Source organism: Patiria miniata, unplaced genomic scaffold (assembly GCF_015706575.1).
Source record: "Patiria miniata isolate m_02_andy unplaced genomic scaffold, ASM1570657v1 HiC_scaffold_8, whole genome shotgun sequence".
Classification (NCBI taxonomy): Eukaryota; Metazoa; Echinodermata; class Asteroidea; order Valvatida; family Asterinidae; genus Patiria; species Patiria miniata.
The window spans coordinates 9,947,299-9,962,582 of record NW_024037075.1 but is presented as its reverse complement, the minus strand read 5'-3'; the positions used below and the strand labels follow the sequence as shown (position 1 = coordinate 9,962,582).

General features: G+C 38.2%; 1 protein-coding gene and 1 pseudogene across 2 annotated transcripts in view; both read right to left on the bottom strand.

The window, feature by feature from the left end:
• Positions 1-2,465: 2,465 nt before the first annotated feature.
• On the bottom strand, positions 2,466-2,662 carry LOC119719853 (annotated as a pseudogene).
• Positions 2,663-12,035: 9,373 nt separating this feature from the next.
• The window catches only part of LOC119719464 (UDP-D-xylose:L-fucose alpha-1,3-D-xylosyltransferase MGP4-like), a 39,381-nt gene continuing 36,132 nt past the window's right edge, over positions 12,036-15,284 (bottom strand). For both annotated transcript variants that reach the window (XM_038188938.1, XM_038188937.1), the window contains exon 4: positions 12,036-14,541. In XM_038188938.1, the coding sequence (XP_038044866.1) occupies positions 13,580-14,541 (962 nt within the window). In that variant the 3' untranslated portion in view covers positions 12,036-13,579. The remainder of the gene's footprint in view (positions 14,542-15,284) is intronic.

Genomic DNA, 15,284 nt, shown 5'->3' with positions numbered 1-15,284 from the left:
TCCACACTTATATCAGATTCCAGTTCATGGGCCATGTTGACTGACTCCGGTAAGTTCCAGTGACCATCTGGTTCTCGCGTAAATACTGAAGTAAAGTAGTTACCCAACATTTCCGCCTTTTCCCTATCAGTTTTCGTCTCCAGATTTGGATAGGTTGGGTTTCCCTGCACGGACTTTTGTTTTCGCTCCAACGTAGCTCCAAAACTTTTTTGGGTTCCTTTTAACTTGCCTTGCCAGGTTCTTTTCATACTCCTTTTTAGCTTTTCTAGTACACTTTTTCACTTGGTTCCGTAATTTGCAGTACTCTTGGTAGACTTCACCTTTCTTGTAGTCGATGATTTTTTTCCAAAGTATGTTTTTCTTTTTAATCTTGCCCAACGTTTTCCTATCCAAGGGTATCATACCCCGTTTAGAACTAGTTTTTATGATACTTTTAGGAATGCATTCCTCCTCAGCTTCGTGGAACCTTCGGGTGAATTTTTCCCATTGAGAATTCATATCGTTACTTCAATCCTCAAACTCCTTTTCCCAGTTTATGTTTAACAGTTCCTTCATTTTGTCGTAATTCCCTTTGTCGTAACAAAGTCTAACTTTCGGTGCCGTATCTCTATCTGATGTACACTTGAAGTCTATCGTCAACACTGCATGGTCGCTCTTCCCTAGTGGTGCCTCACAATCTACTGATCATATCATGTCCATTCGTAAACACCAAATCCAATAGCCTAGGGACGGAGTTTGTGTGCCCCTACCTCTAGTCGGTACCTCAACATGTTGTGTCAAGTAACAATCCCTAACAGCTTCCACAAATTTGAATTCCTTATCCTCCTCATTTGTATTTGTACTGTATGTAGACCAGTCAATTCCAGGGTAATTAAAATCACCTGTGATCAGAACTCGTGAGTAGTTTCTGTTGGTAATTACTTTAAGAAACTTTTTAATGTCATTGTTATTATCATTGCTTGAGTTCGGACTTCTGTACAAAGAGCAAAAAAGAAACAAATCTCCTTTCTCCAACTTAACTTCAACACCTTGTGCTTCTTTAACATTAAACTGGTGCAAATCAATGAAATTGTGCTGAATGGAGCTATGTACATAATTATAGTAGCATTCCTCTGCCGATGTCCTCTTTCAAATTCAGTGGTTCCATGTTGTATTCCGGTATACCATACTGAGATAAATACAGCTCGTATCTATAGTTCTTTGGCTTAACTTCAGATATGGCAACAATGTCAGGAGGATTAACTTCAATCCTAGCAACCAGTTCTTGAAATTTGTATTGGGTGAGAACATCGGCATTAGTAGACCATACAGTTAAATTGCATTTGCGGTGTGCTCCACCTGCGGATTTCTTCCTTACTGGTATTTTTAGCACCTTCCTTTCCCAGGGGAGCCCCTCACGACGAAGAGAAAATTTGGATCGTCATTTCCATCATTCTTGTCCTTGGCCTCCGCTTGAAGCTTTCTATCAGCCTCTCTTTCCTGTCTTGTCATATCTTGCCTGACACTTATTTTATTGTATGGCGCCTCTGCGTTGCCCAATTTATACAGGTTTCTCATGACTTTAATTTTTTCTTCCTCCTTCTGGAAGGACACTAATACTGGTCTTGGTTTAGAGGTTTCACTTATGCTTTCTTCATTTGGAAGTTTCTTGCCGAGTCTCTTAACTGTAACCGATGTGTCATCTTCGTGAGTATCTGTGGTGATTTTGCAAAGTTTCTTGGCATGCATTACATCCTGGTTATTGCATTCCTCTTTGTAAATACTGGTACTCTCGGGGAGATTGAAGATTATAATGTTCTTTTTCCTTGCTAATCTGTCATTCACATTGGTGAAAATGTTATTCATCACGGCTTCTTGATTGGCAGTAGGCCTACTTGATGGTGGCACAGAGTTTAGAGTGCTCTCATATGCATCCTGAGGACAGCTGATCTTAGATTTGATTTCATCAATTTCAGACTGCATCTCACTAAGTTTAGAGTTTACTTCTGCTCTGAATTCATTAATGAATGTGTTGCATCGATCCTCTATTTTTTCCCCTCTTTAATGCACCGCATTGTTTTGCCCACACATTTATCACAGAACCATGGAAAATGTTGCTTCCGAAATTTTCAGACACTTCAAACATCTCTTGTTATCACAATAATCACATTGCAGTAACTTACTCTTCTTGTCAGTAAAGCTTGCCTTACAGGTATCACAATCCCACATATCCCCATTCAGATCTGATGCCTTAGTACTAGTAGTTGCTTTCTTTGATCGACCTCTTGGTTTGCTGCTGACGTTTGACGTTGCAGAAGAAGCAGCGCCGCCAGCGGTCAGCTGACTATGCCCGCCATCTTTGATTGCCGTTGAGGTTGCCATAGTTTATCTGTCAGAAATCTTCTTCCATGGGGGAAAATAAGTTCTCAGATTAGGTGGGAGATATGTCGATATTCTACCAAGAAAGATTCAGCAAAATTCCTTGTAGTTTGACCACGTAGAACACTCACAACTTAAAAATTTGCTGCTAATTTTGTACCGCTCGGAAAAGACGGTCCGCCCCACTCGCGCCTGCGCACCAAAAACAAAATCGCATTAGTCAACCCACCGAAGTGCAATGGTAAGGCCTCGCAATAGGAGAACCGCCTGCTTGATCATGGTATCTCCTGAGCCAGGTAAGTATAATTGTGTGTGTGTGGGGGGGTAAATACACCCCATACCTCCCACTGGCTACGCCTATGTGTGCTTTTCGTTAGCATTTGTTTTATTGTGCGGTTTCCGGGGTAAAAAGCAGAATCAAATCGTATCGCGGCGTGAGTTACGAAAATGGATATGTTTTCAAAATTAGAATGTAACAATCTTATCCAGCCAATATATGCAGTATCACATTTCATATTAATATGAGCAAATTGGAAAGGAAGGGATCATTTTTGAGAAAGTGTTGACGTAATTGTTACTTTGAACGTAAAAAAAAACACGTATTACGCGTTGTAAATAACAACACCAATCACACGATATAAAACTGTTACCTGCTAATTGCGCTCAGGATCAGGATACAGGAAGCAAGTTCCCTTCCCACCCAGGGCCTACTATTGGAAACAAGGAACTACATGCACGATGTCACAATATACCCGCAATATGAAACTATGGTATCCTATTTAGGACAGCTAAACGGCACGGTGTCATTTGCGGCAACACCTATGGGACCAAAAGAATTGGACTGGTATGTGTGTTCAATCGGCGTGGTTGTGTCTTTAAGCGACGCAGTGAGTGAGTATGTGTGCGTGTGTAAACACCGGCAATCGTGGACGTAGGACAAAGAATGTCGGCGCAAACAATACATCCACGATTGACCGAACGTCCACGATCTCAAATCGTGTACAAAACTAGCTATCATTTCAAAAATCTTTTATGAAAGATTTTTTTAAACAATAAATTTTGAGAGGATCCCGTTTTCCTGTGGTAGGATGGCTCTGTAGAGGTGCTAGTCACCTGTTCCATCTTGCCACTCACTGGCTTAATCTGTATTTTGGCATAAACTCTTTTTTTTTAAACAACTTATAGAAATTGTAAATTTTCTGTATTTTTTTATCTGTGATTCTGTATATCTTGTAATATTTTTTTATATCAGCCAGTAGAGAAGTGCAATAAAATAAAAACAATAATAAAATGGACCTTATTCTCAAGAAAGCCATTTTTTGGGTTGTTCCGGAATTCCCAGAAAGTATGTTATACATTGTGAACTGCTGATTGGAATGGTGCCGAACTATGTATGCATTCTAGCCTCACTTTCAGTATTAATTAAATGTCTTTGAGCGTCACCGTAACGGATCATTATGTATTTTGGCCATTGAAGGCCAATTGTGGGGTGATACATTCTTCCTCCGCTTTGTTTTCTAAAGTCGTCAAGCCAAAACGCGAAGTAAGGGTACAAAAGTAACTATATATCACGACAAAGCATCATCCTTAACCCTTACAAGAAAAATAGAAACACTTGAAAATTCCACTTTATATTATTTAAGGCCTTACAATACGGCATTTGTCCACGACTAGTAAAATTACATTCCTGCTCCATTGTCATTGGCTTCGCCAGGAATTGATTTTATTTATGTCATTAAATAACCGCTAACAGGCCGAGTAAAAACATTAATCATAGGCCCCTAATATTACAATAAACATTAAGATAAAATTAAGATAAGAACTATTGTACAAGCCCCCCCCCCAGCCTTCCCCCCACCCGCTCGACACCCATGCCCATTTCAACCCCGCCAATGAGCCACTTCTCCTCTTCCTCCTCAGAGTTAGAGTTCCCAATGTTGCGCACGCCAGCTCCTCAGATGACTCCCAACAAAAGAAGGAAGGGTTGATTTATATCCATGAGACATCTTCCTTTAAGCACACCATTCCGTTTTTCACGAGAGGTTATTGTTATGTATTTTGGAATATGGCATAGAGAATCCGATAAAATAAGCAGTTTAAAAGGCTGTCTGTTGTTAGTGTATATTTTTATTTCTGCATTAGCACCTCTACCGAATAATTACAATTTGCAATTAAACATTTCTCATCAAATGAACAATGCCCCCTAATAATTACCTTATTTTACGATATCTTTATGAAAGGTGCCATGTAAATCGCTGACAAGTTTCCTCCAAAGATGAACAAGACCAAGATGACATTAGTGCTGAAAATGATGATGATGACAGTTCCAGTGATTTCTCTGATACTAAAGATTATTAGAGCTTTAGATGAGTCTAATTGAGTGGCGGAGTAAACTGCAGCTGATGTTGATGGCAGTTCCAACCAGTGATGTTTTGATGCTGAATATTCTCAGGGTTTTTTTATGAAGTTGCAATGATGCAGATTTGGATGATAAATATTTAAAAAGTCATAGAATATGTCATTTTCTCACGGCTTGTGAATTATGTTAATGTCAGGATATTTTTATTTCAAGAAAACAATTAACTGAACAGGAAAACTCAAAACCTTCATTATGTGCAAAATCATGGCCAAGTCTCGTCGTTGCATGGAATTTAGGAATTATTGTGGAGACGTTGAGTTGAATCCTGACATGTTTTATTCCTGATACTTAAATATGTTATATTCGTGCCAAGGTTTTGCCATTGACAATTAATAGATAAAACAAAATGCAATCAATTATTGAGGTTTTGTTCTCAAGAAGGGCAGTGTCACCGAGGAAATAACCCAGTAATACATGTTACTTTCTAATAAACACAAGTTAAGGCTTTTTGTGCAATTGTTTCGTTTTCCAGTTCAAAAAAAAAGAAAAAGAATTTCTTTATTGTTTCTGCTTACATGTATTTCTCTGCTTTGAATACATATATTTCATGCGGGCCATTAAAGAGTGTGGTTCATACAACAAGGTCATTTATTATTTATACAATTATTTATTGCCGCTTTAATAATTTTTTGCTTCAATGATTGAAAGGTCTTGGAAACACCATGTTGGAATAATTTTCTCAACTAAGAGAGTGGTTTTAAAAGTTGAAAACTTATATTCACATGGTGTTTCCACAAATCTTTCATTCATTATTATCTCCACAATGCAAAGCCTCATATCTTACTCATTTCTATTACAGTTCTTCTGTGAAATGTCATATTTCTAGCTCATGTACTTCAGCCATAGTTGTTTTTTGTCATATTTTGTTTTCTTTTCTCACGTAAATTATAAGCCATGAAAAGGCACCAATTTTGGAATGTTTAGACCAATTACTATGTAAGCAGATTTTACGTGTAATTATGGTAATATTTACTACATGTGTATTTTATGACACTAGTTCATAAGGTTCTCTGCTTGTCCACCCCATTTCCTCTTTTCTTTCATTTTGACATTTTTAAAAACATTTTTGGACATCTTGAGACTTTGTATGCCTTGTCAGAGGCGGATCCGGGGGGGGCAACCCCCCCCCCCCATCTCTGTCCAAAAACAAATCATAGAAATTCCTTAAAATAATGCGAACCCCCCCCCCCCGCCCTCTGTTTTGACACACCCCCCTCCCCCCCCCCCCGAAAACAATGATACTGGTATAATATCCGCCTGTTCAAAATACGGTCAGAGGCAGCTTAGATGGAAAGGGGGGGGGGGTATTTGTGCAACATTCTGTAATCTAGTGTTAATATAGACGTCGAATTTGAACAGCGCCCCTATTAAACTATGGTACCAGCCCCTCCCCCCCCCCCCCCCAGTCTTTTATTTTACTGAGGCCAAATGTCCGGAGGAAAAAACCTGTCTACATTTCAGATTTTTTTGAGGATCAAACCCCCTCCCCTGCAAAATTTCATGGATCTGCCCCTGCTTGTTAACGATTTGAAACTGTTCAATATCTGCATTTTGCATTTTAAGCAGTAATGGTTATTTAACTGTAACCACACAACATTAAAGTTTAATTGTGAAACTGTGCTTTGACTTATCAGAATTTTGGGTTCAGATGAAAACATGTTCACACTAGACTAACATTAGGTGATAAAGGGAACCGGAACAAAAACTCATTCTATGATATGTTTAATATTTTTACAAAACATGTTTAACATTTGTATCTTATAACCGTATCATACTGTAGCCAATTTGTTTGTCCATAATCCACATGACAGCATTTTATTTTATTCTAACCATTCCTGTGTTTATATTGTTTGTTCAAATAACCCATGGTTGACATCCATTAATTGTTTGACTTGTATTCAAATTGGCTGGTACCTGTACTTCGCAAGAAAGCATTCATTCTGCCAAAATATCTTTTTAAATCCTAATGTTTAAAGTTGTGTATTCAAAGTTTTTTGGGAATTCATGTTATCCATTTGAAAGATACATGTAATGTGAACCTCACTTGTTGTGCTTTTCCAGTTGACACATGAAAATTACTTTCCAAAGAAACTATCAATTTAACATTACTCCTATAAATGCGAGTGCTGGATCAATATTGACTTTATTTCCATGTTCATGGTTCTTTGCCACCATCAAATACAACATTTCCCTAAGTCTGTTAAGGACAGGACATTATGTGCATTGTTTGAGAAGTTTTTGAAAATTGAACTTCATACTATTACAAATTTATTTTTAACGCAAAATAATGAACAAGGAGTGCTCAGTATTTGACAATATGCAATTAACTCTCAACCTTTTTATTCATATTGGACAAACTTGACTATGCTGCATTATACAGAGTATGTAAATGGACAAGAAATATTAAAACAAAGGCTTTAGGTTTCAAACTATTGGATATTTTTGTTCCAATATTGATTGGAAATGGATTCATAACAGAAGTGAAAAAATGGCTCACAATTTTGCACCCGTTTTTGAAAATATCTGATTTTGTAATTTAATTGGCCAGACATTATTTCCAGCATGTATGTATTTGAACTGAAATGTTTTCATCCAAACAAATAATTTGGAATTATTACGAATTTCATGTCGTGTAGGCATGTATCTGTTGTGTGCTACCAAATACCCCCTACCAGCAGCATGGGGGCTGGCCTTGAATGTCTTTTGTTTTGTTTATTTTTTCTCGTCCAGAAAACTCTGCTTTTGGCCATTAGCTGTTTATTTTAACATCCCTTGCGAGGCAAATTATTGCTATGTATTGTCTGTTATTGACCATCTAGAATAGCGCCCTAATGGAAAGATGGTGTCAAGCCCCACCCCACCCACAATGTTGTTGTTTGATGGAGGCTGGGTGTTCGGTGAAAAAAAAATTCAGCATGGATAAAATTGGGCGCCCCTCCACCGTACCATACTGTACCAAATTGTTCCACAGTATGGAAACCCGTGCCACGCAAAATGAACAAAATTGTGGGAGGGTGGGGTGGGGTGCTTACCCTTAGCAGAAAATGTACCTACTGTAAAAAATTATGTGCTTACAGTAATCGTATTTCATCAATAACATGGCCGGAATTTTGGTTCTGGGCATGCGCGCATCTCATAACTATGGATTCTGTGCTATTAGGGTTGGCACAGAGTTTTTCTATGAGCGTGGTTTATAGCACAAAATGGTGATCATAAGCACAGAATTATGAAATCGTGAAATCGGGCCCAAGTTCAGAGTTAGCGGAAAGAGTTAAAGTATATATTCAATGAAACTCTAATATATAATGAAGGTATCCACAAGACAATGAGGATTTCTGAAGTGTACCTCCGACATAATCATGTGAAGTTCCCTCAATAATGATCCACAAAACTGAAGGTATTCCGGCAAAGGCTGTCAGTGTCAGTCAAAGCGCAGACTCAAGCCATTCCACAAAACAGTCAACAAGTCTTTCTCTCCTACTCCAAACTTTAAGATTTAAATCAAGTTGTACATCATGCTGGGGAAAGTGCCTCTGTTCCCATGGGCATGTTAGTTACATGCAGCTGTGGCTTGTCTCTGCATGGTGAAATGAAAGAAAAAAAATGGAAAGAAATTTAGAAAGAGTTTATCCAGTTCCATGACCATACTGGTTTGAAAACAACAAAAATCACAATATTGTTTGGACTAATGTGATTTAAAGCAAAAGAAATGAAAACGAGGCTGATTATTATTTTTTATTCATATTTGTCCCATTTTTCAGGGTTGGGAGTTTGTTTTGTTAATACACTATTTAAGTGTTTCCTTTTTTGTGAAAAGACAAGCAGCCTTTTTTAGGGGGGGGGCCTTACCATTTATCCATTGAAGTGACACTCGAAGACAAAACATGGACTAAACTTTGCTTTCATCCAACCATCACCACATTCTTCCCTAAGACTTCAGCAGCAGTTTTAGCTTCCAGCCAACAATCAAAACAAGTGTCATTGTTGCGCATAATAATTGTTCAACCCCCCGCCACCCCCCGAGGGGGAGACTTTGGGATTATAACTTTTGAAGTAATAGAATCCCCAGCCAGGCAATCTTTTGATGATAATCCCCAACATACAAGGGTGGGGTGCACTAATGACTGCCATTGCATTAATGCTAATGTTAATGTTTTTTCAGTGACCAAAATCCCCACCCCAGGGCCTGAAAAACGTAACCAAAGCCAGACATGATCAACTGACCTGGGGTTGGTGGCAAATAATTTATAAGGGCCGGAAAACCCCAAACAATGAAAAACACAACATTCCCGGAAGAAACATCCTCTCTAAAAGTTAGGACAAAAAAACTTAAGTTTACTTAACTTGGTTAATTTCCACATTCTTTCTAATGTCATAGCTCTTCATCTTGCTTACTTTTATTCGAATCATAGTTTTAATTTTGTTTTGATTATAAATTTCTACTTAATGTTATTTTCAATTAATGTAGTCATATTAATCTTTTACTTTGTATACATATATATATTTGTTTGTTCATTATGTTTTCAGAGGTGCAGAAATGAAGCTCCTCCTTTGAAAAGTAAAAGTATTTATTAATTTATTTATTTATTATTTTATTCTCTCGAGTGGAGTTCAAAGACTCCGTTTATTTTCAAATCAAGATGATACAAAATCAGTGCATGCAACAGCAAAAACATCAACCAAAATTAGGTAAGATATTAAGAATGATATAAATTAATAAACCATTCGAAGTAAACAGGGAGAAACGCTACGTACATGTTAATACAATGCAGTAAATTCAATGTCTGTATAAATGTAATTATGAGAGTAAACAAAATATAGAATATTCCTCAAGATAAACATTACACTGACACTAAAACAATAGACCATTTTGAGTAGAAAGGAAAAAAGTGTATCAGTGCCGTGAGTTAAATGAATATATACAATTGATTATTTTCCGGACATTCCTCATGTTATACAATTAAAATGAAAGAATTGGGGAGAGTGTCGATGATGATGAGACCCAGGCTCAGTTTTACATATGGGACGCACAGTGTCATTATCTTTACCAGTCTTCCTAAAAACGTCTTTGTCAGGAAGGATCACGTGTTTCAACTTGTACCAGAATTGTTTGTCTCTGAATCCAATAAATTATTCTTCATCCCGTTCCGCCAAATCTGCGTCCATTCAAGATCATGGCTGTAAATGATATTTCTTGCCATTCGTACGAACTGAAAACAATTGAAAACATGATTCATGAGGCCAGGTCTTTTCTCTTGAACCAAATCATACTTAATATGTTTCTTAATTTTGGCCATAATCCTACCGCTTTTAACATTTAACATGTCACATTTATCTGCCACTTCCTGAAAGGAAATTATGGATTTTGCTCGAACCAAATCTTTGATATGAGTGAGTCCTGCAGATATAAGCCGAGGACTACAATTAGAACCTAACTTTCACCAGCAGCTTCAAATGTGTTTAGTAAATGAACACATTGTGCTTCTAAAATGCGAGAATGAACACAATTGTGTTTATTCTTATGGAGGGAGACACTAGATTGTGCACAATCTAGTTTTCCCCCGCCATTTTGAAAGCCTCAATGAGATCTTTAGAAAAGAACGATAAGTATTCGCAAAGATATACCGAGCCTTATTTATCCATAATCGAAACAAGTGTTCCATTTCCCACTGGATGATAAATAGCGTGTCAATCACTGTAACTTTAAACACATAAGCTTACAATGGATGTTTATGAGGCCAGCACCTCCTTTGTAATTGTCTACGGGACCAGTGACTGTTTTTTTTTTTAATGGTTTACATTTTTCCGTTCCAAAAAAAACCCACCAAATGATGTTGTCTAACTTTTGGACCAAGTCTGTAGAACCTGCATTGACACTTCCAATGAAATTAAAACTGGATCCAAGATAATGACCGCTTTTCCTCTGTAACTCAACTTTCTTTTAGACCGCTTGTCTAATATTCCCTTGACCTTATTACCTCTCGGACCCTAATTGTCTTCTAGGGAACCTCGTTGCCGACAATAATTCCTAGCATGTTCATGTTATCGTTATGCCACTGAAAATTACACGGAGTGTCTTGACGATTTCTCCATTTACCGAGCCATAGACCTTTTGTCTTGGTCGAATTTAGTTTAGACCAACTTCCCTTGCAATTAAACATTAAGAATGTTATGAATAGTTTTAAATTCGTCATTACTTCTAACAAAAAGACTACTATCATCAGCGTGTTGAATGAGACGGATGCTATTGTAAGCAATCAAGCCGGGCATTGCAATGCCTTGCAAATTTCTGTCTTTTCTAAATAAATCGGCTGCACCTTCGGCATAAATTGAGTAAGGGCGGATCCAGGGGGGGCCAAGGGGGCCATGACCCCCCCCCCCCCCAAAAACGAAACCAATTTTTTTTTTTTTATGTGACATCGCAATAAAGGCAGGCAATGAGTACAACACCATCTTTTCCTCAAAAAAACATTGGTTAAAGTGGTCAGAAATTGCCTCAGATCGCACCATAGAGCATCTAGAATCCAAAAATTTTTCGGGGCCCTTAAGCGGGCCCCGAACCCCACGCCGTAATTTTTTTTACCCACTTTTTTGGGGGACCAAAATTTTTTTTGGCCCCCCCAAAATTGTGTTCTGGATCCGCCCTTGAGGAGCGGTGACATGGGACATCCTTGCCTAACTGCACGCTGATTTGTAACAGGGCAACCTGCATAGTTGTTCAAAATAAAACAGCAGTTGGGGTGATTGTAATTCTCCCCCCCCCCCCAATATTTTGTAAAGACTGCCCTTTGTGAACAAGTGCCCTTTTTCTGAACAAATGCCATTTTTAAAAAGAAGTCGTGCCCTTTCAGTGCCCTCAGCCGTTCCGGGTCTTTTTTTTTTTTTTTTTAATTCCACGCATGTATCTCCCTCACCATATATTGTCCGTTAGTGTGCATAAAAGTCGGGTTTGAACAGCCCCCCCCCCCCCCAAAAAATGCATGTGTAATTTTATCTTTAAGTGAAGAACAAAATGAAGTTAAGTCGAAACATTGGGCTCTAATGGCATAACAATTAGCCCATAGGGCCTACTCGCTCTAACGTCTTGGCCATTTCGTATCAGCGGTTTAACTTTTTTCTTTATTTTCTCCGTAGGCTTTCCTACGGACCAATCAGCGATCGAGAAATAGTTTGATGGCTCGCTCGACGGTTGTAAACATACACGTCACTGCGTTCTCATTCAGCCGATAACAGCTACGCGATGTCACACACAGACCCGAATAAAGTCAATGCTTGCGCGCACCCATTCACGGATTCGCCAAATTACAAACCAACGCCTAACGGAAATACCAAGAAGCATCTTTAGAAATGACCTTCTTGTTTTCTTCAAAATGATGCGTGCCAGAAAGAATAATTTCACAGGGAGTGGATAGCCATCCCCGTCTTTAAACCAAGTAAGCTTTTTAACGATGATTTCGTCAGTTACTTTTTGGAGCTGCAAAGTATACTCTATACTCATTGATCCATTGAACAGTATCAAAAATAAGTGCTCATAAAAGATCTATAGGAATATATTGAGAGAATTCTAGAATTATTGGGGCACTAAGTCATTAGTGAATAAATACACTCTGCGATCTGTCGGGGTCAACGTGCAAATGAGGACATAATGCGTATTATTTGTGAACGGGAAAATCCTGTATCTACATGAATCTCTACATTAGTTTATGAAAATTTTCATCATTTAAGGGGTTTTCTGTTTAAATTTTGAACCCGAAATGTTGTTAAACTAAACAATCTGACACCTTTTGACGTTAAAGCAATTGCAACACTGAAATGTTTGTCCTAAATAACAGTTTCTTTATGAATATGAGCTCCCAAACACCCTTGAAAACTGCAATATAGAGTAAATATAATAAAAGAGTCTGCAATAAATAAAAATTGCAATAAAGAGATTGAGAATATCTATAATGGCACGCAATGGTTCATTTCAAGGATTGCATCATAAATCTGTAATAGGTTTCCCGCTTATTTTAAAACGTGTTTATACCGTTTCTAATTTACCCAAATGTCGAGCAAAATATTTTTTCACTTTCAATGTTTAAAGTCATCAGTTGTCTAACGAAGTCTGACGGTTTCGGACGCAATGGCACAAATTGTAAAGCATAAGTTGCAGAATTAGGTTCATGGATTTTAATTCGCGACTTTGTTAAACGACAACAAACATAAAGCTGACGACCGAAATACCTGATTTACTGATGCCTTCATTTTTTTTTAAACAAACATGCCATATATAGCTTCGGGATTATCTCAACAACCCATCCACTTGCACATGATTCATAACCTGTCCTGGTTTTTTTAAAAATATAGTATATTTGACCCGCTCTGTTGAAAGCTACCAGAGAATCTAAAGGATTTTTCTTATTTGCGGATATCACCTGAAGCTTTCTCGCAATGCTTTATGAACAGGTTTTCCTGACCAATTTGATACGTTAAATTGCAATTGCAAAACCTTCATTCAAATTCGAACAATGTTTTTAAACGGTATCTTCGATCCTGCGTAAAAAGTCGTTAGCAAAGTATGTTACTCTTGTGCAGTTATTTTTGTGATCTTTGCATTCAGTCCCACTCAAGAATTAAATTGTGTTCTTACCTTTCAAAAAGAAGTAACAAATGGTTAAAATTAAGCAGTTCCATTAACAAGGTTGACATCATGTGTTGTAGTGTGAAAACGGTCTAAAAATTACACTACTTTACGAATGCTCAGGCAGGCGATATAAAACAAAATGCGTCCTAAAAGAAGTCTAACCCTGATACCATCTATACCTAAAATATGATAAGTTCAGAAAGTGAGTTATTTCCATACAATCCCTGCTCACGGGCAACCAACTCGTCACTGCTTGCATTGACCAACCACATATTGGAGCTTTTGAATTTTTGCACTTTTTCATCGTGGCCACGGATACTGGCGGCGTGCATCACAACAGCAGAGTAGCTGGTGTTCTTCGCTAAGAACTCGTAAAACGTAGGCCCTGGCGGGAATAGCTTAATGTCGAGTGGTTTGATGTTGACATGCACGGGTTTATCAGCTTGCAAGAGTTTATTCATTACGATCTGATCCATGATTTGCTTCCCTTTCAGAGACCGAATCCACTCTTTAACAAACATGAGTGTCACGATGGTTGGCTTCATGTAACTAAAACCGGCGCAGTAATGTGCTCTTGATGTGCGAGTCGGATAAGGTGAGTTCGTGTCCATCATAGACATATCGAAGTCTCCTTGAAAATACCGAAAGGGATCTCGGAACCAAAAGGTGTCAGAATCCGTGAAAAGAACCTCAAAGCCTTGTTCTAACAGACTAAAAACATACCCCTGGCGTTTCTTCAGAAGGTCAAAATAGGTTCGGGCATTTTTGCGCTTCACTTCGCCACTCTGCATGAGACCAGAGTTGGTCATCACTACATGCACCGCTGGGTCCCCTTCAGCTTTTTTGTGCAGATATTTGTATACTTTCTTATCCTCAGCGATGATAGTTGTATTGACACAGATGCCCACCCTACGGACACTCGCCAACATGTTCATGGTCATGTCTAGGAAGCCCAGGTTGGTTGTTGTCAACATTACTACACCGGGTCGCTGTAGGATGTCATAAAGTGTGCAATTCGACAATTGTCCACGCTCAGTACTTGCAAACGGGACGTTGGTTGCCTTGCTGTATACATTGCCCGTAGCTTGGTTTATCATTGCAGTCTTCAGAATTACACATGAATCGCAATTGCGGGACCAATCTGAAAAAGAACGGGTTTAAATATTCAATATACTAGAAGTATTTCCAACATGTTAATTTATTTCGCTAATTAAAACTCCACGAATTTCAAACTGCAAAACACTCAGCTGGTTGATATACGCAAAACGAACATTTGTATGGAATGCAACCAGAAAAATTAAACACCACTGTTTAATATGCTCATTCTTTTGTTCGATACGAGATTTTAAATTGTATATATGGTGCAAGAGAAAGATTTAAAGCGGAAAAATCGCTCAAACAGGCTATGCAATCCAATAGTTTCATTCAATTTTTGTAACACTTTTGAAAAAAAAACCTTTTGGGGGGCAGAACTAGTGATTTGTATCGGATCGGCTTGTCGAGGCCAAACGATTGCCTCTTTCAGAATTATTCAGTACATTTCTGATAATTGACATTTAAAAATGCGTTTACTATTTAGAATGCCCCTATGATCAAGTTCACACTCATGATCTTCCAGTTAGACCGCTCTGCCCCAACGGTAGCTGAAGTAAACCCGTTGTTATTGATATTACGGTATAGGCACCGTAACTCTTCAACATACATCACCCATGTGGGACTTCGGATAGTGATAGTTATAAAGCATACCAATTGCTCATGGTCAGATCAGTCTCGAAGATGTGTTCTGAAAGATGAAAGGACGTGTAGCAAGGACAAGAGGAGTTGCAACACTCAGGCAGAAAACAAAGAGTTTACTTAAAATACAGGTATGCTGTCACCTCCATC